The 26,775-nt window shown below is 52.1% G+C and overlaps 2 protein-coding genes across 24 annotated transcripts; one reads left to right on the top strand and one right to left on the bottom strand.

Moving 5' to 3' along the window:
- Positions 1-126: 126 nt before the first annotated feature.
- Positions 127-26,775, top strand: LOC125991636 (transcription factor COE3). 23 transcript variants are annotated; one of them, XR_011086129.1, is made up of 28 exons: positions 127-291; positions 2,975-3,063; positions 4,776-4,867; positions 4,957-5,133; positions 6,180-6,277; positions 6,425-6,581; positions 6,667-6,730; positions 6,797-6,852; positions 7,062-7,135; positions 7,201-7,269; positions 7,341-7,422; positions 7,594-7,711; positions 7,966-8,099; positions 8,166-8,292; positions 8,391-8,479; positions 8,674-8,739; positions 8,814-8,952; positions 9,053-9,220; positions 9,332-9,514; positions 14,253-14,513; positions 16,685-16,734; positions 18,385-18,583; positions 18,830-18,897; positions 18,994-19,023; positions 19,162-19,434; positions 19,529-23,241; positions 25,254-25,532; positions 25,948-26,775. XR_011086129.1 is itself a non-coding variant. In XM_049759833.2 (20 exons), exons 2-20 carry the CDS (start codon positions 3,003-3,005, stop codon positions 9,718-9,720), a joined length of 1,974 nt encoding a protein of 657 aa, XP_049615790.1. In that variant the 5' UTR covers positions 127-291; positions 2,975-3,002; the 3' UTR covers positions 9,721-10,097. The 23 variants fall into 23 exon arrangements, 1 of the variants encoding a protein (XP_049615790.1); XR_011086125.1 differs by having other exon boundaries at positions 14,253-16,427; XR_011086133.1 differs by having other exon boundaries at positions 14,253-16,734; positions 19,750-19,861; positions 19,938-23,241.
- Positions 435-3,004, bottom strand: LOC125991451 (rho GTPase-activating protein SYDE1). The gene is made up of 9 exons (XM_049759364.1): positions 2,996-3,004; positions 2,634-2,952; positions 2,478-2,566; positions 2,263-2,400; positions 2,067-2,193; positions 1,836-1,999; positions 1,406-1,634; positions 1,049-1,342; positions 435-955 (listed from the first exon to the last, which is right to left on the bottom strand). The coding sequence occupies exons 1-9, from the start codon at positions 3,002-3,004 to the stop codon at positions 738-740; spliced, it is 1,587 nt and encodes a 528-aa protein (XP_049615321.1). The 3' UTR covers positions 435-737.

Genomic DNA, 26,775 nt, shown 5'->3' with positions numbered 1-26,775 from the left:
CTTCGTCTCGTCTTTGTTAAGCCAAAGTCAAATCCGCCGAGATGGGCGGGGGCAAAAACGCAAGCGTGCAAAGTCAGCTGCGTGTGCTTCATTGCCACATATGCTTCCTGAACACTAGGTGGCAACCGAGAGCCGTCATCCGTAAATGAGCCACAAAGAAGAGCGAGAAGGCGAAAGCGGACTCCGCTGATTTGGAAGACGACGTGAAATAATGAAGAAAAAGAGCCGAGTGCGAGCTCCTTGGATTGGACATTACCCTTGGTCACAATGGCTACCCGGATTCTGCTTAAGGTAACCCATTCCAGAGTTGAAAGTGAAACTTTCAGGCGTTCCGCCGGCTCCAGCCAGGCAGCCACCTGTTCAATAGTTGGGCAACGTATCGTATCGTATCGTATCGTATCGTAGGGCGAGCATCCCAATCTTTGACGAACTGGTCAAATGTTGTGCATGGGCCCCCACCTCGGGCTCGCGCGACTTTTATTTTGGGCCGCTTGCTTACAAAACCAAGTGCATAGTACAAAATGAAATAATACTGCCTAGTACGTCAGCCGTCGTCCCACACTCGGTACCTTCGACGGTGAACAGCCTCCGTCAACTTGTTCGTACCCTGAAGAGTGTCGACTTCAATACTGAGACGCCAGTGACGCTGGGAGACGCGGCGAGCGGCCAAGCCTTCCCAAAGGGCTTCTTCATCGAGCCTGGTCGCCCAATCGGCCTCGCTCCTCCTCTGTCGCTATCTACGTGCAAATGTTGACGCGTTTGGCCAGCTCTCGGTCCAGGTCGTTAATCAGGCCGTCAAAGTCCTTCAGGCTGAGTCGGCAGTTAAACGGAGCATCAAAGTCCAGCAGGTCCTCGGCGCAGCAGCGGGGCGCTCGGCGGGCCCCCGAGCGCCACGCTTCTCCCCCGTCCTGCTCCTCCTCCTCGTCGTCGTCGTCGTCATCATCATCTTCGCCGCCTGCAATCAAATAACACGGGCACAACAATCTAAACGCTCACGAGATGGCCTTTTGTCACAAGGAGAACCTTCAAACTAAAACGTGACCTCAACCTGAACCTTCAAGACGTGGCAAAAGTAAAACGTGACCTCGGTCGCTTTCGCTCCTCGCCACCTCGTCGTACTCGGCGTCCCGTCCGGGCGCAAGCCGCTGCCCGCTCCAGTCACCGGCGTAGCGGTTGGCTGGCGGCGGACTGTCCAAACGGGCCACGGCGCCCCGGCCCCGGCGCCACACCGCTTCCAAAGCTCCGCCGTCTGGCCTCTGGCCGGTCGGCTTGGGCCGAGGAGCGGGGCAGACATCATTGTCGTCGTCGTCGTCTGCTCCTGCTGGAATTCGGTGGGTCGGCACTGCGGAGGAAAGGCGCGGCCATCAAATTGTGCTGCAGGGCAAGGCGGGCGGTCTCCTCTTACCGGGCCACAGCCGCAGCAGGTAGTGCAAGGCCTCAATGTGAAGCTTGAAGTCGACGGCGCGGGCCGAATCCCCCGACGCCTCCCCCCCTCCCGGCCCCCCTTTTGCCTCCGCCGCTCGTTTGAGCAGCACCGGGCCGAAGCAGACGGCCAGGTTTCGGTGCGTCATCCTGTTGCGAGAGCTGAAGTGGGCCACCAGGCTGAGATGGTCCAGCAGCAGAGTCAAAGTGGCCTGCAAGAGGAGAGAAGGCGGCCAACGCTCAGCGGGCAAAGGCCCAGCCTGCCTTGGCCCGGCCCGGCCCGGCCCGGCCCGGCCCGGCCCGGCCCAGCCTGCCTTGGCCCGGCCCGGCCCAGCCCAGCCCAGCCCAGCCTGCCTTGGCCCGGCCCAGCCCATCCCAGCCTAGCCTGCCTTGGCCCGGCCCAGCCGTCTCACCCTCTCCGGCACCGGCAGACACGAGAGCAGCTCCACCGTGGCCCAGCGGACGTCCGGGCTCGGCGGCGGGGCGGGCCGCCGGGTCATGGCTTCCCTCACCACCTCGTACAAGGCGGCCGTGATGAGCGAAGACGGCAGCTCGCGCAGGAAGTCTTTGAGGATTCCTGCCCAGCCAAGAAGAGCGCGCTCTGGCCTGGGACCTTTCTCTTTTGCAACGGCTGACATCCTCACCCGTCAGGACGTTGACGTCGGGGTAGAGGTCCTCTCCCAGCCAGACGGCCGAGCTGTCGCTCTCGAAGCCATCCCTCAGCTGCTTCTTGACCGCGGCCGAGCCGCACAGTCGGTAGAGACCCACGGCCTGAAGGACCACGACGATGGTGGCAGGCGTCACGAGTCGTCTCTGGGACGGGGCGTTTCCGGGCCCTACCTTCAGTCCTCGCCGTTCGATCTCCGCCACCGTCTTCTGGACCAGCAATGGCACGCCGCCGGCCGATCTTTCTTCCTCCAGCAGCCGACGCAGTTCCACCCCGAAGACACGAGCGGGTCCGCTCGGGTTAGCTGCCCCCTGAAAAGAGCCCAAACGGAGACGGACGGGTCGCTCACGTTTGTCGGTCGGTCGGTGCCGCGTCGGCCGGCTTCTACCTGCGCGTCCCGTCGCTCCTGCAGCGACACTTTGATGTCCAGACGGCCTTGGGGTTCCAGCTTGACGCTGAGCTGCCGAGCGCCACTTCCTGATATGGGCGCACGTCGGTCACCAGCGTCCGACGCAGATGCGGCGGCGACGGAGCCGTACTGCACCTTTGAATAGCGGCGGCAGGGCCACGCCCCCCAGACAGCAAACCACGTTGCCCGGCCGAGCCGCTCGGTCAAAGCGAGCGGCGGGACGAAGCACCGCCACTCCGAGTCGACGCGCTCGCTCCAGCTCCAGGCGGAAGGTGTGGTCCAAAGGAACGGAGTGACCTCGCGGGCGAAGGAGGGAAGTCCTGGCTCGAGCTATTCCGTCAATCTGGATTGCCAGAAAAATTTCCCGGCTCTCGTCCGACCTGGAAAAAGAGGAGGCGGAGACACAAATGCTCACACTGGAGGTTGGCACCTGGCCTGTGCTTTTCTGCTCACTCTTTTGTCTTTGTCCGCTCCAGGTCCAGAGCCAGAAGGTGAACGCTCAGCATGCCGCTCACTACGTGGCGGAAGGAGGCTGGGTGGCCCGGTTGCCGTGGCGACGCTTCAGGTGAGTCCCCGTCGCTGAGATAGCCTGGCGAGAGAACACGTCAGTCACGGCGAGGCGAAGGAGCAGTCGGCCAAGCCGCGGCGAGGCGAAGGAGGAGTCGGCCAAGCCGCGGCGAGGCGAAGGAGGAGCCCCTCACCTCCTTTAGTGGCGGAGCGCGCTGCGGGCGGGGCTGAGCTGTCCAGATGATATCGACTCAGGACGTCAGAGGCATTCCCGTCGCCGCCTCCCTGTCCCACCCGGGAGGAGCGGAGACTGATCTTGCGCCGGAGCTCCGGAAGCTTCCTCATCTTCAGGGAGAGTTTGCGCACGGCGCCGGGAGACATCAGCCTGTCCATCACTCCCCCTTTCCTGGGCAGGGCGGGCCGAGAGTCCGCTCCTTCTGAGGAGCCGGGCGCCACCGCCGCCCTGTCAATTCCGTGCCCGACATGGAAAGACTTGACGGAAGGCGAGTCTTTACCCTCGCTCTCTGAGCTGGAGCAGCCCACGGCGGCGGCGGCGGCGGCGGAAAGCGCCTGGTTCCCTCCCTGCGCTGGACCGCCCGTCGTCTCCAGCCTGGCCCGCTCCTCCTCCGGGATGGGGTTGTACCAAATGTCGGTGGTGGCGCTTTGCGAGCCGCCGGCCTCGTCCGGCGCCGAGGACAGCACCCAGTCACGACTGCTGCGCTCCAAGCTCTGCAGGTAGGCCCGCCTGCCGGGCAGCTCGTTGGCGACGGTGGCGGCCGCTGTCTTTGGATGAGTTGTTGCGCCGCCCGCTGGCTGGGAGGCCAAATACAGAGGTCACGCCCCTATGCTTTTTCAGGCACTCCTCGGCGCCACTTACCTTGTCCTGCGCACACTCTGACTTTGCGCACACAGGGGCCGCTCCTCGGCGAGCCCACGGCACGGCTAAGCGGCCCAGGGGAGGAGACCGGGGCCCCGCCGCCGCCGCCTCCCCCCCGGACGCACCAGAGTTGCGCGGCGTGACATGGGACTGCGCTGTGGCATCTGCGGCCCAGAAACGGGGAACGCTCACAAACGCGCTTGCTAACGCGCCAGCGCTCGCATGTACGTGCGCGTCACTCTCGTCCTGGACAAGAATGGCTTTGTGCGAGCTCACAGTGTGTGTAAATGAAGGCTGCGCTGTTGCATTCAGCTGACACACAGCCCCCCCCCCCCCCCCCCCCCCCCCCCCCAGGCAGTTGACACAGCCAGCGCGAGCTTGGCCGAGCTCAACTGTCCTGGAAGGGCCGGCGTGCTCACCGTTGACTTGAGGCTCCGTCTTCCTGCGGGATCGGTTCTTGCCTCGCAGCCGGGAGAAAGTTCTCTTGAGCAGAGGCTGGGCCATGCCGCAGGCTCCCACTTTTGGCTCTTTTGGACAGATCCTTTGGGCCTTCCTTCAGCCCTTCATGTTTCCTCGCTGCTGCAGAACAGGAAATGAATTCCAGGCATTCTTTCCCAAACTCCCCCTCCGCTTCAATTTCCTCCTCCCACTCCCAGCTGTGGGGTTATGTTGTTGGCTCACGATGGAGGCTCATGGGAATTGCAGTCCAGTCACAAGTCACAGCGAGCTGTTGCTATGTGGCCACGTGCTGTATGGTGAAGGACTGAAGTGAGGTCGCCTTTTTCTGGCGTTTCATTTATTTGGACGAAGTCCATCTTTGCTCTCAAATGTGAAGAACAGACATTGAGACAAATGTTTTTCTTTGGTGATGTCATTCTCTTTTTGTCCGTTAGATGGCGACGGAGTCCGCGAAGCAGAGGCTGAGCGAAGGCTTCAATCCGAGCCCATGGCCAAGGAGGGGCCGAGTCCTGATTCTGGTGGAAAGGTGCGAAACCCCGTTCGGAAGACGTTGCAACTTTGGGCTGAGTCACTTAGAAGGGCCGACACGCTTGACTTTTTTCTTTGGTTTTCCAGAAAGCATTGGCCCCCGGAGCCGCGCTCAGAGTCGTCCCCCGGAGCCGCGCTCAGAGTCGTCCCCCGGAGCCGCGCTCAGAGTCGTCCCCCGGAGCCGCGCTCGCAGCCGCCCCCTCCCTGTGTTCTCGCCTCGGCCACATGAAGGCAAAAGCTTGGCCTGGCCTGGCCTGGCCGCGGGTAAGTGCGCAGACGCTCGGTCCCTTTTTCGCCAAAGCAAAGTCGGACTGAGCGTTTAACGTGCGTAAGCATGCGCTTGCCGTGTTTGGTCCGTTTGCCTTGAAAAGCCCAAATCATCTTTTTGTCGGTCACCTGCGATTTCTTATGCAATCGTTGCGTCGAATGGGATTCTTGTCTGCGGAAAAAAAAATTCTTGTAAATGTATTTGATAAGATTTGAATTTGTGCACATGGCGGCGCCGTGCAAAATTGACCTCCCATGCGGTGTAAAAGAAGGCCTCCCCCCCCTCCTTCTCTCTCTCTCTCTCTCTCTCTCTCTCTCTCTCTCTCTCTCTCTCTCTCTCTCTCTCTCTCTCTCTCTCTCTCTCTCACTCCCTCCCTCCCTCGTCAAGGCGTCATTGTGAGATGGATGATAGTGATGGCAAGCTTGCAATGACAAAAGTGTATTGAGTCTGGAAATGTGTGTTTTTTTTTTTTTTTTTCCTTTTCATCTCGTCTCGGGCGCTCGCTCCGCTTCTCGTCTTCTTGCGGTTGATGGCTGATCCGGAGCAAGATCCGGACCAATCAAGGTCGTGCCTCACTCTGGCTCTGGCTCTGGCTGTGGCTGTGGCTCTCTCTCTCTCGCTCTCAATCACTTGGGCTGTCCTTATAAGGGCAGGCCCCGCCCCCTTTGCCACCACGTCACGGCCGTGGGCTTTTGGGGTTTTGGCGCCGGGTCCTGCGGGGCCACGGGGCTCAGAGTTCTTTGCCTTCTCGTCATCGCTCCATCCTCTTCCTCGCCTGGTCTTTGGGGGGGGGGGGCGGGGGGACTCTTTGCTTCCCGCTTAATTTTTTTTTTCGTCTGGCTCCTGAATTCCCCAATGAAATTTTTCCTCGCCGCCGCCGCCGCCACCAGCACCTTTGAAACGTGAAATCGCAACAGCCCAATCCCGGCCAGCGGCCAAACGTTTTTGCGGCCGGGACACTTTTGCCACTTGCAAAAGAAAAAAAATCAAAGCCGACGGACATTCTTCTCGTCGCCTCTCGGGCGCGATGTTTGGGCTTCAGGACGGGCTGGCGCGCGGCTCAACGCCGAGCCTGAAGGAGGAGCCCTTGGCAGCTCGCTCCTGGATGCATTCGAGCGGCATGCTGGATGCCATGCAGAGGTAAAAGCTCGCCGGCCCCATCCTTTCTTCCTTGCGTACATCCTCGCTCGCTCGCTTGCTTGCTTGCTTGCTTGCTCCCTTCCCACATCTCCTCTCATCCAGGCGTGAATTTGCTCTGAATTTGCTTGTGCTTGCTTTTGACGCCAGTGGGGCGGGCTTAGCGCGGGCCCACTTTGAGAAGCAGCCACCGTCCAACCTGAGGAAGTCCAACTTCTTCCACTTTGTCTTGGCGCTGTACGACCGGCGGGGCCAGCCGGTGGAAATGGAGCGGGCCGCCTACGTGGACTTTGTGGAGAAGGAGAAGGTGAGGCGCTTTGACCGGTCGCGCCGCTGCCGCCGCCGCTGCTGCCGCCACCCGTCTCCTTGAGCGTGTCGCTTCTCTCTTTCAGGAACCCACGGCAGAAAAAACCAACAACGGCATTCATTACAAGCTGCAGCTGCTCTACGCCAACGGTGCGTCCCGTTTGCCCGCTTGCCCCGCTTTCCCGCGGCTGGCTCAACACTCTGTGCTCCGTGCAGGCGCGCGAGGAGAGCAGGACCTCTACGTGCGACTCATTGACTCCGTGAGCAAACAGGTGAGCCAGACTCAACATTGCAAATATTGGACTCTTTGGTGATGAGCAAACTTTCACGTCCATGACAATCAGTTTGAGGCGCCGGTGGCAATTGGGCCGGCTTTGCGACCCGGTCCTGCGTTGTCCGCTGGAAACAGAGCGCAAACGTGGCCTGACAGAATGCCGTACGTGCGTGCGTGCGTGCGCGCGCGCGTGCGTGTGTGTGGCAGGCCATCGTCTACGAGGGTCAGGACAAGAATCCGGAGATGTGCCGAGTTCTGCTGACGCACGAGATCATGTGCAGGTAGGTGGGCGGCCACTCCGGTTGAAGCGCTTGCAGGCGAGCGACACATTGTGTCTGTGCGCCAGCCGCTGCTGCGATAAGAAAAGCTGCGGAAACCGAAACGAGACGCCCTCCGACCCGGTCGTCATCGACAGGTAGGCCGCTTTGCCGGGCGTCTCGCTCGGTCGGCTCTTCTCTTCACGTCGCCGCTTGATTATGCTTGCAGGTTCTTCCTCAAGTTCTTCCTCAAGTGTAACCAAAATTGTCTGAAAAACGCCGGAAACCCCAGAGACATGAGGAGGTTTCAGGTGACGCCCACGGCTCAGCCCCGCCCCCACCGCCATCTTATCGGGCTCATCTTTCACACTCTGTCTGGATTTTTGCCGGGATCCCGTTTGCGTTCAACGTGTTGTTTGCAGATCCAGACGCGCGTATAAGACGTGGCCCGGCCGCCGCTCGCCGGCTGTTTGTGATTGCAGGTGGCGGTGTGCACAACGCTCAACGTGGACGGGCACGTCCTGGCCGTCTCCGACAACATGTTTGTGCACAACAACTCCAAACACGGCCGCCGAGCTCGGAGACTGGACCCGTCTGAAGGTACTCCAAAGCCGAGAACCACCGAGTATGGTCGGAGCCTTCCTCCTGAGGAGTTGAGTCTCCTAATTAAATTCGGTAACCACGGAGACAAACCACCCGCCGCATGAGTGCACTTTTCTCCTTTGGGAGGACGGAAAGTCGCCGGCACGCTCGTATCACGACGGGTTCCACGCGTCGGCCAGCGCAGAACGCAAGAGCAACGAACAAAATGGCAGTCCGCTTCTTTAAAGGAGTTCCGCTTTTTGCCCCCCCAGCAGCGTGTCCGTGCATCAAGGCCGTCAGCCCCAGTGAGGGATGGACCACGGGGGGCGCCACCGTCATCCTCATTGGAGAGAACTTCTTTGACGGCCTTCAGGTGGTCTTCGGGAGCATGCTGGTGTGGAGCGAGGTAAGCGGGTGGCCCTTGGCGGGCGCACCACCTCGCGTCCCGGCTAACGAGCGCTCTCCGCTCCAGCTCATCACACCGCACGCCATCCGTGTGCAAACCCCCCCGCGCCACATCCCCGGAGTGGTGGAGGTCACCTTGTCCTACAAGTCCAAGCACTTTTGCAAAGGGGCGCCTGGACGCTTCATCTACACAGGTAGGGAGGGAGGAAGGCAGGGAGGGAGGGAGGAAGGAAGGCCCGGGCGGCTGCGGCGGCGGCGGCAGCGGCTCCTCAAACTTGTTCTTCTCCGCCAGCCTTGAACGAGCCCACCATCGATTACGGCTTCCAGAGGCTACAGAAGGTCATTCCTCGTCACCCCGGAGACCCCGAGAGGCTTCCCAAGGTAAGCGATGGCGTGTGTGGCTCGTTTACTTTTGCCTTTCCGATGCGCTGTGCGAGGCTCAGCGGCCATTGAAGAGCCTGTTGGGCGCTTGGCCAAATTTCAAAAGCGTCAAATCAGGGAAGCGCTGGGGCAAGAACGGAGATTGGCCCGCCTGCATGCGCTGCTCTTCAATTGTTTTTGCCACTGCTCGGCAGGAAGTGCTCCTGAAGCGAGCGGCCGACATGGCAGAGGCCTTGTACGCGGCGCCGCCTGGCAACCAGGTGACTCGCCTGCGCCGGCGCTGCGCTGCGTGTCGGGACGGGCGCCCTTATTTGTGAGCTGTTTGGCGGCGCAGGAGACCATCCTGAAGCGAGCGGCGGACGTGGCCGAGGCCCTCTACAGCGTCCCGCGCAGCCACCCCCCGCACGCCATGATGGGAGTTGGCTCCTTTGGCGGCGGCCAGCTGGCGCTCGACCTCAACGACGCTGCTCAAGGTCAAAGCGGGCCGGGCCGGGCCGGGCTGGGCCGGGCCGGGCCGGGCCGGCGGCCCACCCTGCCTGGATGCTGAGACCTTCCTTCTTCTCCTGTTGGCAGGCGGCTACGCTCCCGGCAGCGGCCAGCCGTCCCCCAGAGGGTATGCCCCCAGCCCCCCCAACCAGCAGAGCAACTACGGCGCCTACGGCAACAGCAGCATGCCCAACCTCGGGCTGGCGTCTTCACCCAACTTCCTCAACGGATCCTCCGCCAACATGCCTTACGGCAGTAAGTGGCCGCCGCGGGTCGGGCCGCCGCCGCGGGTCGGGCCGCCGCCGCGGGTCGGGCCGCCTCGGTCCTCCTCCCCTGCTGACTTTGCCTCGTGCTTTGCCCTTTCAGTCGTAGCGACCAGTCCCACCGTATCTGGCTGTAGCTCTGCCCACGGCGTCTTTGCCTTCTCTGCCAGCGTAAAAACCAAGAGCGCCTTTGCCCCCGTAGTGAGGCCCGCCGCCGCCGCCGCAGCATCAGCCACCCCGCCCCTGCCGCCGCCCAACAACTGCGGACTCAACGCCGGACTGCAAGGTAAACACGCAGACGAGAATACGATGTCACGTGCTCTCTTCCGCTTCCATGTGAGACACGCACGTGATGATGACGACTGCTTTTTGGGTTTGCCTTGCATGCGATGGCAAAGCAGCCAAATGGTTTCCTTTTTGATATCGCTCGTCACGCGTCTTTGGCCGTCAATTTGCGCTTGTGATCACGCAGCCATGTCGGGCCTGGTGTAGAAGGAGGACGGCGGGCGGGCAGGCAGGCGGGCGGGCGTACAAGCCAGTGGGCGGAAGCGGCAGCGCCGTGCGCTTGTCCGGCCCGGCGGAGCGAGCGCCCTTGTCACGTCGGCATGCCAATGAGGCATTTTGACCAGCTTGTCTCAACAAGCCCCGCCCTCTCTCTCTTTCTCTCCCTCCCATCAACTTCCTCCTCTCGCACCTTTTCTCATTCATGGTGTTTTTCCAAGCAGCTTGGTAGCCTGCTCATGCTCTTTCTGTCTGTTGTTTTCCATCCAGACCAAAAAAGAAATGTGTACAACTGTGCCTCACTGAACCATTGTTGATGTTTTTCCTTATTCAGAATAAATAAATTTCCTTATTTGACATTGAAACAATCTTGTTCACGTGTCACGTCCAAAGCGTCTTTGGATTTATGCGCCATGTCTCGAAGGTTGCGCCGCCAATCACACAGGCTGAGATTTGCTCGCTTGGAACGCGCCTCACTCGGAGGCCCCCTCGGTTACGGTGGCGGCGGCGGCGGCAGCATCTGACCTCCTCCTTTGTGCCAATGTCCTCGGACAAAGCGCTCGAGGTCACGCACGCCAAGTGGAAGCGTGGTTAAGCATTTTTAGGATCTTGGCGAGTCACTTGTAGTTTCTTCGGCGATCGATCGAACCAATCGGCGAGGTGCTTCTTGTTGCCGTGATAGCCGGCGGGCGGGCGGTCGGCGCAACGTCGCCACCCCAAAGCCCGAGGGGGGGCGTATTTGTTGACTCGAGTGAAAGAAAACAAACAGAGACAAAACAAACGAATTACCTGCAAACAAAGCCGACGCCGAACTCGCGGCTTAGTGAGCTAACGAGGCTTAACGGGGTCGACGCTCATCCGAGGGCGCGCACGCATGCGTCACCGGCACTGACTGAAAGAGGGAAGGAAAAAGGCACTTGTTAATGCTTGATCTCGATAAAAAAGAAAAAAAAAAAAGTGTTATTATTTCTCTTGGAAAAGTTGTCTGTGATGGATGTCGCTGCCGCATTCCACTCGGGCCAAAATAAAGTCCATTATTTCTTATCATCTTTGTTACATTACAAGTACTTTTATCAGCATGCACTCTGATTGGCTGTCACTCAGTTTGCCCCTCCTCCCTCGTTGGCCACGGTGGCGCTCACACTCGTGGGAAGGTGGGGGGGGGGGCGTTGAGTGACAGAGATATTACTGCTCAGGAAGATTTGAGCTGCGATTTCCTTCATGACAAATGACCCGCTAAGGACGAAGATGAGGAGGATGATGACTATCATCCTCGCTTGTGCTACGCTCGCCCCCATGGTGCAAGTGTATGGTAGCGCTCAAGCGGAAATGTCAAAGGGTGCGAGAGGTTAAAGGGCGCTAGACGAAAGGAAAGAAAAGGAAAAGAAACGGCTGGGCTGGGCTGGGCTCGACTCTGGCCTCTCTTGCTCAATTTGTTCTTGTTGCCTGGAGGGCAAGAACCCTCGCCAGACAAATGCCCCGTCGCTCATCTTTTGGTCCCCCGAGGCAGGCAGGAGAAAAACTCGGCTTAAAGCTGCTTTGCGCCACTCGAGCATGCATCTCTCCTCCTTTGTCCATTTAGCCTTGGTGACCTGCCATGAGATTTCCCAACAGTCCAACGGTGGCATTATGCCCGCCCGCCCGCCCGCCCGCCTGCCTGCCTGCCTGCCTGCCTGCCTCAATCGAGGGTCGGGAAACACACGGCTGGCCGGCGAAAGCAAACGGCGGCGGAGGACGTTGATGCTGTCGTGCGGGGGCGGGCCTACGCTTGGAGCCGTTGCTCCCATCCCCTGGCTGGCTCGGCGCCCTCGTTAGCACCGGTTGGCCTGCGGCATTTCTTACGTCTTGACATGAGCAGCATGCGGTTAATCGTTGAAAGCTTCGGGGCGGGGCGGGGCGGGTGGGGGTGGGGGGGCGTCAACAGACAGGAAGTGACAACAGCTGCTCTTTAATACATTTGCTCATTAAAATCAAAAGGTGTTAATGATAGGCCGCTAATTGATCTTTTAGAGCACGTCTGAACTGAGAAAAAAGTTGTCAATGTCACGTTTTACTGTGACGCCCATTTGACAGCACGTTTACACGCGCGCCCCCACTCACACAATGGCGCATGTGCACTTGCACGCAGCGGGAGAGGTGAAGGTTGCGCGTGCGAGCGTGCGAGCGAGCGAGCGAGGAGAAAATGAAACGAGTTCAATTTGCGTCCAGGCCTACATGTGTGAATTTGCGCTGTCTGGCAAAAAGTTTGCTTCCAAAACAAATCCTCGTTTCAACTTTTCATTTTCCGTGTACGCGCGCTGGGCTCAGGTTTGTCATTTGCTGTTTTGTTTTGAAATGCCGTTTCCCCTCCTTCCAGTTGACTTGCTCTTCCACAGCTCTGGAAGCCTTGCTTTGGCTGGCCGCTTGGGTTGACTTTTCCTTCTCTTTTGCCACAAGCCCCACGGTGAGCCAATTTGTGCTGATAGTCTTCGTAGCCCTCGTTTGTCAAGAACCCTATTGAGAGCGCTTTTTGGTCAACATTTGCACTTCCTGTTTGCTCCTCGAACCCAAGTGGGTGTGGCTTTTTGACCACCTTGACGGCCCTCCCATTTCTGTCTTCCTCTCCTCTCCACGAGTCGTGTCAGGTGGTACGTTTGCGTCGATTTATTTCTTGGTTGCCGTGACTACAAGGGAATGATTGATTGTTTAAACAAGCCGGAACACAATTTGAGGCCAAAGTCAACATTTGCAATCGAGCCCAACTCTTGCTCTCAAGCAGCCGTGAGTTGAATGGCGTTGAGCGAGGACGCGCGCTTGCACATGCAGACTCGCTCACGCAGATTGGAATGAAGTCTCATTTGTGGCGTCAGCACAAAATGTGCTTTTTAAACGGCGCCCCCGAGGGACAGCTCGTTGCTGGCATTTTGTTGAAGCCGTAAAATACCCCCACCCCAACCAATTTGACCTTTTATTGAAGATCCACACTTTTAGCACACTAAACTGCTGCTCAGTCGGTTATCCTGAGCCCAAAGAAGTTGCGGGCTCTACGCCGGCGTTCCGCAACACTATTGGCTATGTTATAACGAAAGTCGCTCAGCTGCTCGGATGCAGAATCTGCGTCACGTGCGCTAGCTACAGCGGAACACGCGGGCGAGAGAGCGCTCGCGCGCTCGTGCAGGCCGCAAAGTGACAGGCGCAGGTTGGCAGAGACAAAAGAGGGCCGAGAGCTCGACTCGACCTTGAGCGACGGCCCGGAGGACGAGGCGCTCGTTGGAGGAAATGCGTTTTGGGCGGCGACAGACGGAGATGGACGCGCGGCGAGCGCACCTTAATAAAATCGCAGCGGCTGATATGATCAAGCATGAAGTACATTACAAAGGTAATGTGAATTTAAAGCCACTTCCTTTCATTATCAAAAAGACTGAGCCGGCGCTGGCGCACTCCGCTCGCCCAATTTATGAGGCCCACTTCCTCAATCTAATAGAAGGAATCAGGTGTTACTAATGGAGCGGCCGCCGAGCTAATAGACGACGCAGCCGCACATAATGTGGACTGATGCGCCGCGGCAGAAAGACACAAAGACGGAAAAGTTGGAGAGCGGGAGAGCGAGCCAGCGAGCGAGCCGAGCAGCTCATTCGAGACGACACTGCATGTGCAGACAGACGGACAGACAGACAGACAGACAAAGTGCAAGGCCGCGGATAGTGCGTGCCTGGCGCCAACAAGCTGCAAGACGGGTCGAGCCCTGCGGCCTATACGAAAGCAAAGCGCACAAAGTGGCCCGCCTAGAAAAGAAGCAAGGCGAACAACAGTGATCGCACTTGAAGTTGGTTGTGTGGCCGCATCCAGCGACACCTTTTTTTTTTTTTTAAACTCCCCCCCCCCCTCCATTCACTAAGCACAAGTGCAAATTGACTTCCCCTCAGCTCAGCGTGAGTGCGCGCGCGTGTGTGCGCACTCGCACGCGTGATCACTCAACTAAAACTGCAGCACTAATTAAAAGTGTGCTGAGTGTGTGTGTTCTTGCCAGCGAGCGCTTTCGGCTCACTTTGGAGGAGGGAGCGGGGCCCGTCAGGTTGGGTGCGCGCGAGCCATGCAGAGCCAGCCGTTTGATTGGGTGTCAGTCAGTGCTCTCGTGAACTCTTAAAGGGTCAGCGCACACACTTTCCGTTTCTGTCATTTCTCCATTTTTGTTCCTTCACTTGTGCCATTGTGCCTGCCTCAGACAGGACCCCGCCACCCCTCTGCCCAGTCACACGCACGCACTCATCCATCACTCACTTACTCAACCAACAAACCACGACGCATACGCGCGCGCGCGCGCCGGCGTGCACGGCTGAGCGTCATTACCAGGTGGCAGTGAAGCAGAAAAGCTTGCTAATAGCAGGTCGCTGCCGTGCATGCGTGTGTGTGAGTGTGTGTTGACGAGTCTTTCGGTGTGACGTGTTGGACCCATGGTCCATGCACGCGTGTGCGTGTACGCGATATGTTCACACGTGTGGGAACAGTTTGAAAGAGGATTGATTTCCATGATTTGTTTTCAGGCGTCCAAATGGCACATGCAAGCAAGGCGCTCGCGTCTCCACCACGATGAACATCAGACAAGGGAACATGCTAGCGCTGCTCAGCCAAGACTTGGACGCAACATGTCCCGGATGCACGATGCCAACCTCCCTGGCCGCCCGCCCGCCTCGCCAATCTCCGTCCTTTTTACGAGCGCGCCTGCATGCCCAAATGACCCGCTTATGCCCCGGGACGGGACGCACCTTTCCCCGCCCCCTACCCGGCTGCCATGGTTACTGCAGGTGAGCTCATTTTCTTCACTTTTATTGAGTCAAGTCCGTCTGTCTGCTTGACGAGCTCCCTTATTAGCTCGTTAGCTCATTAAAGGCGGCAGGGTCATTAAAGAGACAAACTGACCATCTTTCACACGCGCGGGCGCGCGCGCACATACATAGACAGAGCAGCTGTTGGGGCACGACATTAAAAGTCTCATTTTTTCATTTTATGGGTCTCGTTAAAGTTTTTAGGGACCCGCTAATGACATCACACACGCGCACGCAGTCGTTAGGTTTCAGGGAGTGTGCGACTGTTGACCTTTAGGACAAACGACTGACGAGAAGTTTCGGCAAACGTCGGGTGAGTGAAAACCACTATTTCTGCTCGTTGAGCAATTGGCTGCCCGATCGCGCTCATCCAGACCACCCGCACGCTGCTGGCCCATCAAGCCCCCTGACGGCACGAGGGGGAGAAAGAAAAAAAGAAAAAAAAAAAAAGAGAGACTGTTAAGCGTCCAGCTGGCGTGTGACACAGGCAGCAAGTAGATCATCTTCGACGAGCAGAATTCCCACAGAGGGTTCTAATCGGCTTCACCGCGCCATGGGTTTCCAGCAACTGTCTTTCTCGTGCCTTCTGTTCTTTCCCTTGCTTTGCTTTGCTTTGCTTTGCTTTGCTTTGCTTCCAGGAGCGTCTTGTGTTCCCGTTTCACCCTTGAGGGAAATGACCTTGAAATGTTTCAACTTTTAGCATGGCCGTCCTTTGTAGTGTTGGATTGAGCGCATGCGTGTAGAAGGGAGGGGGTGGAATTAGGTCACATTTACACGTCAAGAAGGCCTCACACCTTTAGCTTCAAGCGGCTCCAGGATTTCTTTAAAAAAAAAAAAAAAAAAGGCGGACTTGGCACGTTCCGTCCAATCTCTCGGGACCTGAAATGGACCGGCCACATGGACTCTGTCCGGAAGAAGGCCCAGCAGAGGCTGTACTTCCTAAGACAGCTCAAGAAGTTCAACCTGCAGCAGGAGCTGCTGAAGGAAGACCTTCTACACTGCCAACATCCAGTCAGTCTGTCCTCTGCACCTCCATCACTGTCTGCTTTGGATCGGTCTCCAAACAAGACAAGCACAGACCGCAACGCACTGCAGAAAAGATCATGGTTCATCAACCTCCCATCTATCCAAGACTTATCTCTACAGACCCTTCTCACCCAGGTTGCAGTCTGTTTGAACTACTCCCCTCCGAACGGCGTTACAGAGCTCTGTAGGCCAAAAACAGCAGACACAGAGACAGCTTCTTCCCCCAGGCTGTTGCTCTGATGAACTCACACCACTCTTAGAGTCTCAGAGTCAGTGCTGTGCAATAACATCCTGCTCTCCACGCCTTTTTTGAATGCTCTGTATTGTGTACAATGTGTCCTCTCTGCATCCGTTGCAGCCTGGTCATCCTGGAAGAGGGACCCTCCACACCATCTGTGGTCTCTTCTCAAGGTTTCTCATTTCCCCTAGTTGGAGTTTTGAGTTTTTCCTTGCCCTCCTGGGAGGTTAAGATCAGGGGATGTTTGAGAATATTTGTCAATTTTCGCACATGTCCTGAGTGTTGTTAGTCACCTCAATGTTGAACAGAGGCTGTGATGGACCCAAGTCAAATTCCTTCTTTGGCACGCTCAAACATGGCCAATAAAAACTCTTGAATCTTGAAATGTACAGCAAAATACTCATATGTTTAAGTGTTAGCAGAATTAAATCAATACGTGCGTCGTACAATGAGTAGTGTTTACTTCATTATCCGAACTAGTGTTGTATGCATGATGTGGGAGTGTCTTTTGTGCAAGCTACCAAAGACGCGCTTTTGGGTGACCCGAATTGAGCTTTCTCGGCTACCGTACACTTCTGCTTCGGCGGGCAGCTAGCGCTTCAGGTTGTTGTTACCATTTGGGGTTTCGAGTGAGTCACGTCAACTTTTTCCAAGCTCTCGATTTGCTCTATGTATGTAAATGCGTACATGTAAACAATGACATGAAGGGAGAATAATTGTTAGTCGTTACGTCAGTGGAAACTCGCCAGCTCTCGTGAAACCAGAGGTGGAGCGTTAGCTAGCACGCCCACAAGCAGCACTCACTCGGCTGTCAATCAATGGATCATCAACGAAAGCGTTCGACTTGAACGTTGGTTTTCTATGTTTTTCCATGTCCAACTTGAAGACTGGAGGCTCCACGTCGACTGCTGGTCGCCTATCTGCATATCTCGAAAGGTACCTCCCCATTTTCCATTTGGCATTATGCCTCTGGTGACTAGCAAGGTGGACCTTGTCCTGTTGATTATTTGGGCCACAGTAAAAAGTAACAAAAATAATTGCTCTACAGTCGTTCAAGTTACATGTCAATGTAAGAAGTATAGTTTTGAAAAATGCACTTGCATTTGAACTTAAAAAGCATATTTTTGATCATAGTTGGCACTCATGAAAAGTGAAAGTGTACCACTTTGTTCTTCAAATAACATGACTTGAATTTGAAAAAATATATAAATCTAAAAAAAAAAAAGAAAAGTGTGTGTAAGTTATGTTAGTTGGTAGTGTTATGTGCTTGAGGAGCTGATGTCATACTGTCATGGCACACCAGGGGGAAGGTGAGCACATGCAAGCAGCTGACATCTCTCACAAAACCTAAGTGCCAGCTACTGCACAATATCATCATCATCATCATCACACTCCTCTAGATGTGTTTTTTGATGACATTGAAGCAAACCAAGTTAGTCAGAAACATATATTTAACTGACTTGGTTTGCGTCAGTGTCATGGAAAAACTTGTCCAAAAGTGAGTGGTGGTGGTGGTACTGTGGAGTACCTGGAACTTAGGTTTTGTCCCAGTGAGAGATGTTTGCACTGTTTGCATGTGCTCACCTTCCCCCTAGTGCCTGCCACGAGAAGTAAGTGACATCATACCTGAGCTCGTGAAGCACTTAAGCTGCTTCCATGCATTCAGGCAGGGCCTTTTCAAACTGCTTTTCTATTCAATAAATTGTTCAAGTGGAATGCGAGTCTTTGTGATTTATGAGCAAATTTGCTCATTTGAAGTCTTTCATGCTTGGTGGTCACTGCATTGTCCTCTGCCTACTGTTTGAAGTCTTGCTTGAGGTGAGAGTTGCTCACTTCCAAAACCTAAGTGTCCACTGCTATGCACACAAGTTTTCAGCCTTGAGGTGAGTGTCACTGCAACAGACCCAAGTCTTTGCTGCTTTTCTCGGTCTCCACATGAGTCAAAGTGATGCAATTGTACAGTTGCAGTCACTTTGAGCCCTGTGGAGACAGAGAGAAGCAGTCAAAGACTTGGCTCTGTTCAGCGGCTGAAGGCAAACGCTCAACTCCAAGCTGAAAAGAGCCTTCCAAAACCTAAGTGCCACTTTGCCCGCCTCCTAACTCTGCCCAAAATCAGACTGGCCAATCATGGCTCGGCTCAAAATTTGCATAACCACGCCCACTTTCTGACAGCCAATCAGAATGCAGCATATGCACATTTGACCAATTAGATTGCTTCATTTTAAATGAGCCGCGCCCACTGAAACCCCAACCAATCACAGAGTACCTCATTTGCATATCCACGCCCACTTCTCAGCCAACCACAGCCTTTTATTCTCCTGGCTCCACCCAGTTTTAGTGCTCTCGGCCAATCATTAAGCAGTATTCCAGTCGCGTTCCGCCCCATTTCTCAAATTTCACCAGAAAAAAATCTGTAAAAAAAAAACCCCAGAATTTTGGGTGGGGGGGAAAAAATTTTTTTTAAAAAATGAAAAAAAATTTTTGAAAGAATTATTTTTAGTTTGTTTTAAAGTTTAAGATGAGATGTTTGACAATGAAGAGTTGAAAATTTGTGTTATTTGTAATAAAGCTTTATTTCGTTTGCAGAGTAAACATCAATCACAACAAAGTAACAAGTTTGATGGCAATCTGCTCGTTGCCGAGTGGTGAAGTGGTCAGTCAGAGGGACAAGTGGTGAAGTGGTCGGCCAGAGGGACGAGTGGTGAAGTGGTCAGCCAGAGAGACGAGTGGTCGGCCAGTGGGACGAGTGTTACTCCATGCCTGGACCCAAGACAAAAAGAGATTGGTAAGTAAAAAGCTAAGTCAACGTTTTGTGCAGAAAAGGTTTTGGCATGAAACATACCAGAGCGCAAGTAGAGTTGTTCATGGCACAGAGCATTGTAAGCTGCATGACCAGGAAGCCGATTTTGTTCCTTGCTGCATGACCCAGGAAGTTGATTTTGTTCCTTACTGCCTGTCAGAAAATAGGAGAAAATAATTATTGGAATAAAGATTGTGCAATGAGGAGCATTTAAAGTGCCTCACTTCTCAGGTTGCTGAGGCAGTAACAAGGAAACTAAGTGCAGCTTTGTTCTGGTCCTCAGCTTCCGCTGCAAGCAGGTACTTGATGGTGCTCCCACACTGGACACAAAAATAACTGATTCAAATTTTGAAACATGTTGGCTAAAATGTCATTTACTTTCCTTCTCTTACCAGCAGCGGGCTCTTCAGGCAGCACAGACCCAGGTGAACGAGCTCACACAGGCTAAGACAAACTGTGGCAGGCTTTGCACTTTGTGGACCAGGATTTGTCACCTCTGCCTGTAAAGGAAAAGGAACATCGACAACACAATTTAAGTTTACTGCTTTTATTTTTAACTGTAGACTGGAAGCAGACGGTCGCTGGTGCACAGGCAGAGTTCCTGAAATGTTAAGACTCTCCAGGGTGGACACCTGCACACAACGCAATCAAGGGAGCCATCAAGCTGCCATTTAGTACATTTTATTTGAGCGTCAACGATGAAAATGGATGCATCCTTGAGGAACCTCTGCATGGTTTTGGAGGGCTTGTTCCTTTTGCAAACAGGTGGCAGATTCTCTAACTGCATCCTTACTGGAAACTGCTCTGCAGGAAGAGGGAGGCATTAAAAAAAGCAGGTAAGTGATTTGAAACAACGCCAAGTTTGTAGTAAGTTGTCACCTGTCAGCACGTGGGACAAGAGGTTGATGCCACAGGTTCAAAACCTTGTAGATCCTCACCAGCAGATCCATGCTGCAGAAACTAGGTCTTTCGGCACCACCTAGTGGACAAAAGGAAGAACAAGCTGAAATGTTTGACATGTGTCAAACATTTGGACGCGTGCGTGTTTCACCAGCGAGGAATGGAGGGCAGCACCGGACGTCTCTCCAACCACAGCTCGCTGGTCTGAAAGACACGGTAACGTTACAACCATTCTGCTTTTACATTTTCAGCCTAACAGGCAAATTGAGGAAGAGTAGACCTACCTGCAAGTGTCTCATGAAGCCATGCGAGGACTGCAAGGTGGCCATCTTGGACCCTGCAGACAAAAGAAAGAGAACAAAAGTTTGCCTTAGTCAATTTGATAAGATGCCTTGCTAATACAAATCATTTTGCAGTCAATCTGCTTCCTCTGTTCCAGATGCAGGCCTGTGAACAGAAATGAGAAGACAATTAAAAGCAGTCGATTGAAAGAGTCGACTTTGAAACTCACAGAAAGTCAGCCGTGACGGGCTCGTTTTGAGGATTTGCACCTGCAGACAGAAAGTAGAAAATTAACACGAATGCATCGAAATACCCGTTTCAGTAATTCTCTGGTGGATTTCTGCAAACGCTGCTTTGTCTACTTACCTTCGGCCAAACGGCGCTGTCGTCCAGACGTTGCTAAATGTTCGTGCAAAAATGGTGTTAGTGATCTTTCCACACGGTGCGTGCTTGAGTTTTCAAAATGTACATGTACTTACCCACCGTTAAATGCTTCAATTATTTGGTTGCACCAAAATGCACGCCAAATAAATGCGTTTGGGTGGTCGTTGAAGACGCTAACTGCTAACGCTAGCTTCTGCAAACTTTTTAGCTTGCAAGATGGAAGCACGCCCAAAGTGCATCTTGACGCTGAAAGAGAGCAAAAGCAGTTAGTTTCAAAAGTTGAACATCCACCTTGTCCGTTCTGGAATGGAGTGCGGATGGCGCAGCAGGTGGACCAGAGCAGCGTGGCGCTCGCCGTCAGAGGAGAGTGATCGTCGCGTTCTTGACGCCTTTTATACTCTTTTTGTGATGACGTCATTAAAAAAAGAAAAAAAAAAAACTCTTACACCCAGGCGCTCAACAGATAAGCGAGAGAAAAACTGCAAAGTGTAATCTGTGGAGGGTTCGGGGCTCGAACCAGCGTTGCAACCATCGTAGGCAAAGGTGTCAACCCCTCGACCATTGCCTGATGTGCCATTGGCAGAGATATGTTTCTATTATCACAAATTATGAAGGTATCTTCAGGAAATGTTCTGAGTGCATTGTGTGGGGCTCGAACCATAGTCTCCCGATCACCGGGCAAAGTTAAAAACCATTCTGCCATTTTTCCGGCGATTTGCGGCCTTTTTTTTTGGTAGTGTAGTGACAAATTTTAACTTGTTTCAAAAAAAGATAAAATTACCAAATTATTTGTTCGTGCATAAGTTTCAATGGTGTAGTGGATAAAGCTTTTACCTTATGTTCGGGAGAACCGAGTTCGAGTTTTACACTGTTCCAACTTTAGCTCAAAGAGTGCTTTGAGTGGGGCTCGAACCATGGTCTCCCGATCACCGGGTAAAGTTAAAAACCATTATGCCATTTTTCCGGCGATTTTTGATGGGTTTTTTTTTGGTAGTGTTGTTTATAATTTCAACTCGATTAATACTAAAACTACTGCATTGCCTCAATCATGCAGAACCCTCAATTGGTAGTGAATAAAGCTTTTGCCTTATGTTCGCAAGAACCGAGTTCGGGTCTTACGCTGACTCAACTTTAGCTCAAAGACTGCTTTGTGTGGGGCTCGAACCATAGTCTCCCGATCACCGGGCAAAGTTAAAAACCATTCTACCATTTTGCCAGGGAAACGCGGCGATTTTATTTTGGTAGTGTAGTGGAATTGTTCAACTTGCTCAAAAATTACCTCAGTTGCGCAGAGTACTATAAATAGCATGGTGGACAAAACTTTTGCCTTATAAGAGAACCCAGTTCGAGTCTTACATTATGCCAACTTTGGCTCAAAGACCGCTTCATGTGGGGCTCGCACCATTTATTTTGGTTAGTGTTAGTGTACTAGGACTTAATTATTATTTATTTTTTTGTATTTTACATACACTTCAATTATGGGACAAAAAACCTTACTATACTTGTACTGTACCTGGACTTTTTTTCAGGGCTCAAAAGTAGGACGTCCGGGGAAAAAATAGGACGTCTGATGATGCTATTTTTTTTAACCCCCCAAAAACTTACTATACCTGGTCATTGTTTTACTAAATAAAGCCTTACTACAGTTAGTTAGTTAGTTTATTGACAAAAGTATAAAACTTTGGGTCCAAACAATAATCGAAACTCATCATGCAACTTTTTAAAAAAAAGGTACACATTACAAAAGATTAAAATAAATAACACAAAAGTTTCAAGTCAAAACACAGCACAAAAATCCTTGCTTCATACAGTTTTCTGTTTTTCCAACGTTGACAGGCAGGCATGTAACATTTGCAAAGTTTCTCTGTTAGTGCCCGGAAAGAGTGAGCTCAAGTCCTTCTTCCACTCAAGTCCATATTTCTCTCTGATGTCTTGCTTGTGCGAGAGGACACACCAGAATGTGCTGTTCGTTCTGTATACCAGTCTCACATATACATGGTCCTTTTTATTTCAACGAAAAAAAAACAACCTTACTTTATATATACTGGTCAAACTGGTCAGATGTGACCTCAAGAAATGGCTGGAGTTGGGTCAGTGTACAGACGCAGTCTTTTTGGTGACCTTTTCCTGCCCCGGTGACCAGAGCGCGTTTGCCTTTAAATGAAATCTCCATGACAAAACTGCTCCGAATAAAATCAACTGCAAATGAAAACACATTTCACTCGTTCCATCTAGCAGTATCGACGTGAGGGACTCGTTAACTTGCCACGATCGCATGACACCCGAAAGCTTGCTCCCACAATTCATCATTTAAACAGAGAATGTGTGGTTCTGCAAAAATGTAAGTTATTGTGCGTACCAGGGTAGTGCAAGCACGGAAGGCACCGTCGTAGTCAGGAAGGGGCGTCCCTCGGTTCCGTTTGGCTACCAAGTGAATGGTCAAAGTGGGCTTTGCTAGCAGCTCTATGTAATTTATTTTAAATCATTTACTATCACTGTCAAACTTGATCAAAGGTACAATACAAATTTGGATGAAACTAAAACTATATGACAGAATATCATTTTTTGACAAGGCTGGTCTTTTTAACTAGTTTTTGAGCATCTTTTATGCGTGTTTACTTAAATGTTGTATGCATGATGTGGGAGTGTCTTTTGTGCAAGTTGCCAGGGACGCGCTTTTTGGTGACTTGAATTGAGCTTTCTCAGCTACCGTACACTTCCACTTTAGCGAGCAGGTACCTCTTCAGGTTGTTACCTTTTGGGGGTTCGAGTGAGTCATGTCAACCTTTTCCAAGCTCTCGATTTGCTGTATGTATGTAAATGCGTACATGTAAACAATGACATGAAGGGAGAATAATTGTTAGTCGTTACGCCCGTGGAAACTCGCTAGCTCTCCTGAAACCAGAGGTGGAACGCTAGCTAGCACACCCACAGGCAGCACTCACTCGGCTGTCAATCAATGGATCGTCAACGAAAGCGTTCGACTTGAACGTTGGTTTTCTATGTTTTTCCATGTCCAACTTGAAGACTGGAGGCTTCACGTCGACTGCTGGTCGCCTATCTGCATATCTCGAAAGGTACCTCCCCATTTTCCATGTAGCATTATGCCTCTGGTGAATAGCAAGGTGGACCTTGTCCTGTTGATTATTTGGGCCACAGTAAAAAGAAACAAAAATAATTGCTCTACAGTCGTTCAAGTTACATGTCAATGTAAGAAGTATAGTTTTGAAAAATGCACTTGCATTTGAACTTAAAAAGCATATTTTTGATCATAGTTGGCACTCATGAAAAGTGAAAGTGTACCACTTTGTTCTTCAAATAACATGACTTGAATTTGAAAAAATATATAAATCTAAAAAAAAAAAGAAAAGTGTGTGTAAGTTATGTTAGTTGGTAGTGTTATGTGCTTGAGGAGCTGATGTCATACTGTCATGGCACACCAGGGGGAAGGTGAGCACATGCAAGCAGCTGACATCTCTCACAAAACCTAAGTGCCAGCTACTGCACAATATCATCATCATCATCACCACACTGGTCTGGATGTGTTTTTTGATGACATTGAAGCAAACCAAGTTAGTCAGAAACATATATTTAACTGACTTGGTTTGCGTCAGTGTCATGGAAAAACTTGTCCAAAAGTGAGTGGTGGTGGTGGTACTGTGGAGTACCTGGAACTTAGGTTTTGTCCCAGTGAGAGATGTTTGCACTGTTTGCATGTGCTCACCTTTCCCCTAGTGGCTGCCACGAGAAGTAAGTGACATCATACCTGAGCTCATCAAGCACTTAAGCTGCTTCCATGCATTTAGGCAGGGACTTTTATACTGCTTTTCTATTCAAGAAATTGTTCAAGTGGAATGTGAGTCTAAGTGCCAGGTACTGCACAATATCATCATCATCATCACACTCCTCTAGATGTGTTTTTTGATGACATTGAAGCAAACCAAGTTAGTCAGAAACATATATTTAAGTGACTTGGTTTGCATCATGGAAAAATTTGTCAAAAAGTGAGTGGTGGTGGTGGTGGTACTGTGGAGTACCTGGCACTTAGGTTTTGTCCCAGTGAGAGATGTTTGCACTGTTTGCATGTGCTCACCTTCCCCCTAGTGCCTACCACGAGAAGTAAGTGACATCATACCTGAGCTCGTGAAGCACTTAAGCTGCTTCCATGCATTCAGGCAGGGCCTTTTCAAACTGCTTTTCTATTCAATAAATTGTTCAAGTAGAATGTGAGTCTTTGTGATTTATAAGCAAATTTGCTTATTTGAAGTTTTTCATGCTTGGTGGTCACTGCATTGGCAAAGTACTGTTTCAAGTCTTGAGGTGAGAGTTGCTCACTTCCAAAACCTAAGTGTCCACTACTATGCACACAGGTTTTCAGCCTTGAGGTGAGTGTCACTGCAACAGAGCCAAGTCTTTGCTGCTTCTCTCTGTCTCCACATGAGTCAGTGATGCAATTGTACAATTGCAGTCCGAGAGAAGCAGTCAAAGACGTGGCTCTGTTCAGCGGCTGAAGGCAAACACTCAACTCCAAGCTGAAAAGAGCCTTCCAAAACCTAAGTGCCACTTTGCCCGCCTCCTAACTCTGCCCAAATTCAGCCTGGCCAATCACGACTCGGCACAAAATTTGCATAGCCACGCCCACTTTCTGACAGCCAATCAGAATGCAGCATTTGCACATTTGACCAATTAGATTGCTTCATTTTAAATGAGCCGCGCCCACTGAAACCCCAACCAATCACAGAGTACCTCATTTGCATATCCACGCCCACTTTTCCGCCAACCACGGCCTTTTTTTCTTCTGGCTCCACCCACTTTTAGAGCTCTCAGCCAATCATGAAGCAGTATTCAGGTCGCGTTCCGCCCCAGTTCTCAAAAATTTCACCAGAAAAATCTGCACAAAAAAAAAATCCAGAAATTTTTTGGGTGGGGGGAAAAAATTTTTAAAAAAATTTTTTTTAAAAATTTTTTAAAAAATTTATTGAAAGAAAAGAATTATTTTTAGTTTTGTTTTAAAGTTTAAGATGTGATGTTTGAAAATGAAGAGTTGAAAGTTTGTGTTCTTTGTAATAAAGCTTTATTTCTTTTGCAGAGTAAACAATCACAACAAAGTAACAAGTTGGATGGCAATCTGCTCGTTGCCGAGTGGTGAAGTGGTCGGCCAGAGGGACGAGTGGTCAGCCAGTGAGACGAGTGGTCAGCCAGTGAGACGAGTGGTCAGCCAGTGAGACAAGTGGTCAGCCAGTGAGACGAGTGGTCAGCCAGTGAGACGAGTGGTCAGCCAGTGAGACGAGTGGTCAGCCAGTGAGACGAGTGGTCAGCCAGTGAGACGAGTGTTACTCCATGCCTGGACCAGAGACAAAAAAGATTGGTAAGTAAAAAGCTAAGTCAACGCTTTGTGCAGAAAAGGAATTGGCACGAAACATACCAGTGCGCAAGTAGAGTTGTTCATGGCGCAGAGTATTGCAAGCTGCATGACCAGGAAGCTGATTTTGCTCCTTGGTGCATGACCCAGGAAGTTGATTTTGTTCCTTGCTGCCTGTCAGAAAATAGGAGAAAATAATTATTGGAATAAAGATTGTGCAATGAGGAGCATTTAAAGTGCCTCACTTCTCAGGTTGCTGAGGTAGTAACAAGGAAACTCAAGTGCTGCTGGTCTGCAGCTTTGTTCTGGTCCTCAGCTTCCGCTGCAAGCAGATACTTGATGGTGCTCCTCACTGGACACAAAAACAACTGATTCAAATTTTGAAACATCTTGGCTAAAATGTAATTTACTATCTTACCAGCAGAGGGCTCTTCAGGCAGCACAGACCCAGGTGAAGGAGTTCAGAGGCTGAAGACAAACTGTGGCAGGCTTTTCACTTTTTAGACTACCTCTGCCTGTAAAGAAAAAGGAATATTGACACAACGACTCCATTCAAGTTTAGTGCTTTTATTTTTAACTGTAGACTGGAAGCAGCTGGTCACTGGTGCACATGCAGAGTTTCTGAAATGTTGCAAAGACTCTCCAGGATGGACACCTGCACACAACACAAACAAGCTATGTAGTACATTTTATTTGTGTCAACTCAGAAAATGGAGGCAGCCTTGAGGAACTTCTGCATGGTTTGGGAGGGCTTGTTCGTTTTGCAAACAGGTGGCAGATTTTCAAACTGCATCCTTACTGGAAAGTGCTCTGCAGGAAGAGGAAGGCATTAAAAAAAGCAGGTAAGTGCTTTACCTTGTAGATCTTCACCAGTAAATCCATGTTTCAGAAACTAGGTCCTTCGGCCCCACCTGGTGGACAAAAGGAGGAAAAACATGCTGAAATGTTTGACATGTGTCAAACATTTGGACGCGTCAGTGTTTCACCAGCGAGGAATGGAGGGCAGCGCCGGACGACTCTCCAACCACAGCTTGCTGGTCTGAAAGACACGGTAACGTTACAACCATTCTGCTTTTACATTTTCACCCTAACAAGCAAATTGAGCAAGAGTAGACCTACCTGCAAGTGTCTCATGAAGCCATGCAAGGACTGCATGTCAGCCATTTTGGACCCTGGAGACAAAAGAAAGAACAAACGTTTGATTTAGTCAATTTGATAAGATGCCTTGCTAATAAAATTATTTTTGCCA

Source organism: Syngnathus scovelli, chromosome 21, assembly GCF_024217435.2.
Source record: "Syngnathus scovelli strain Florida chromosome 21, RoL_Ssco_1.2, whole genome shotgun sequence".
NCBI lineage: Eukaryota > Metazoa > Chordata > Actinopteri > Syngnathiformes > Syngnathidae > Syngnathus > Syngnathus scovelli.
Note: the sequence above shows the minus strand (reverse complement) of the source record. Positions and strands in the feature narration are given on the sequence as shown.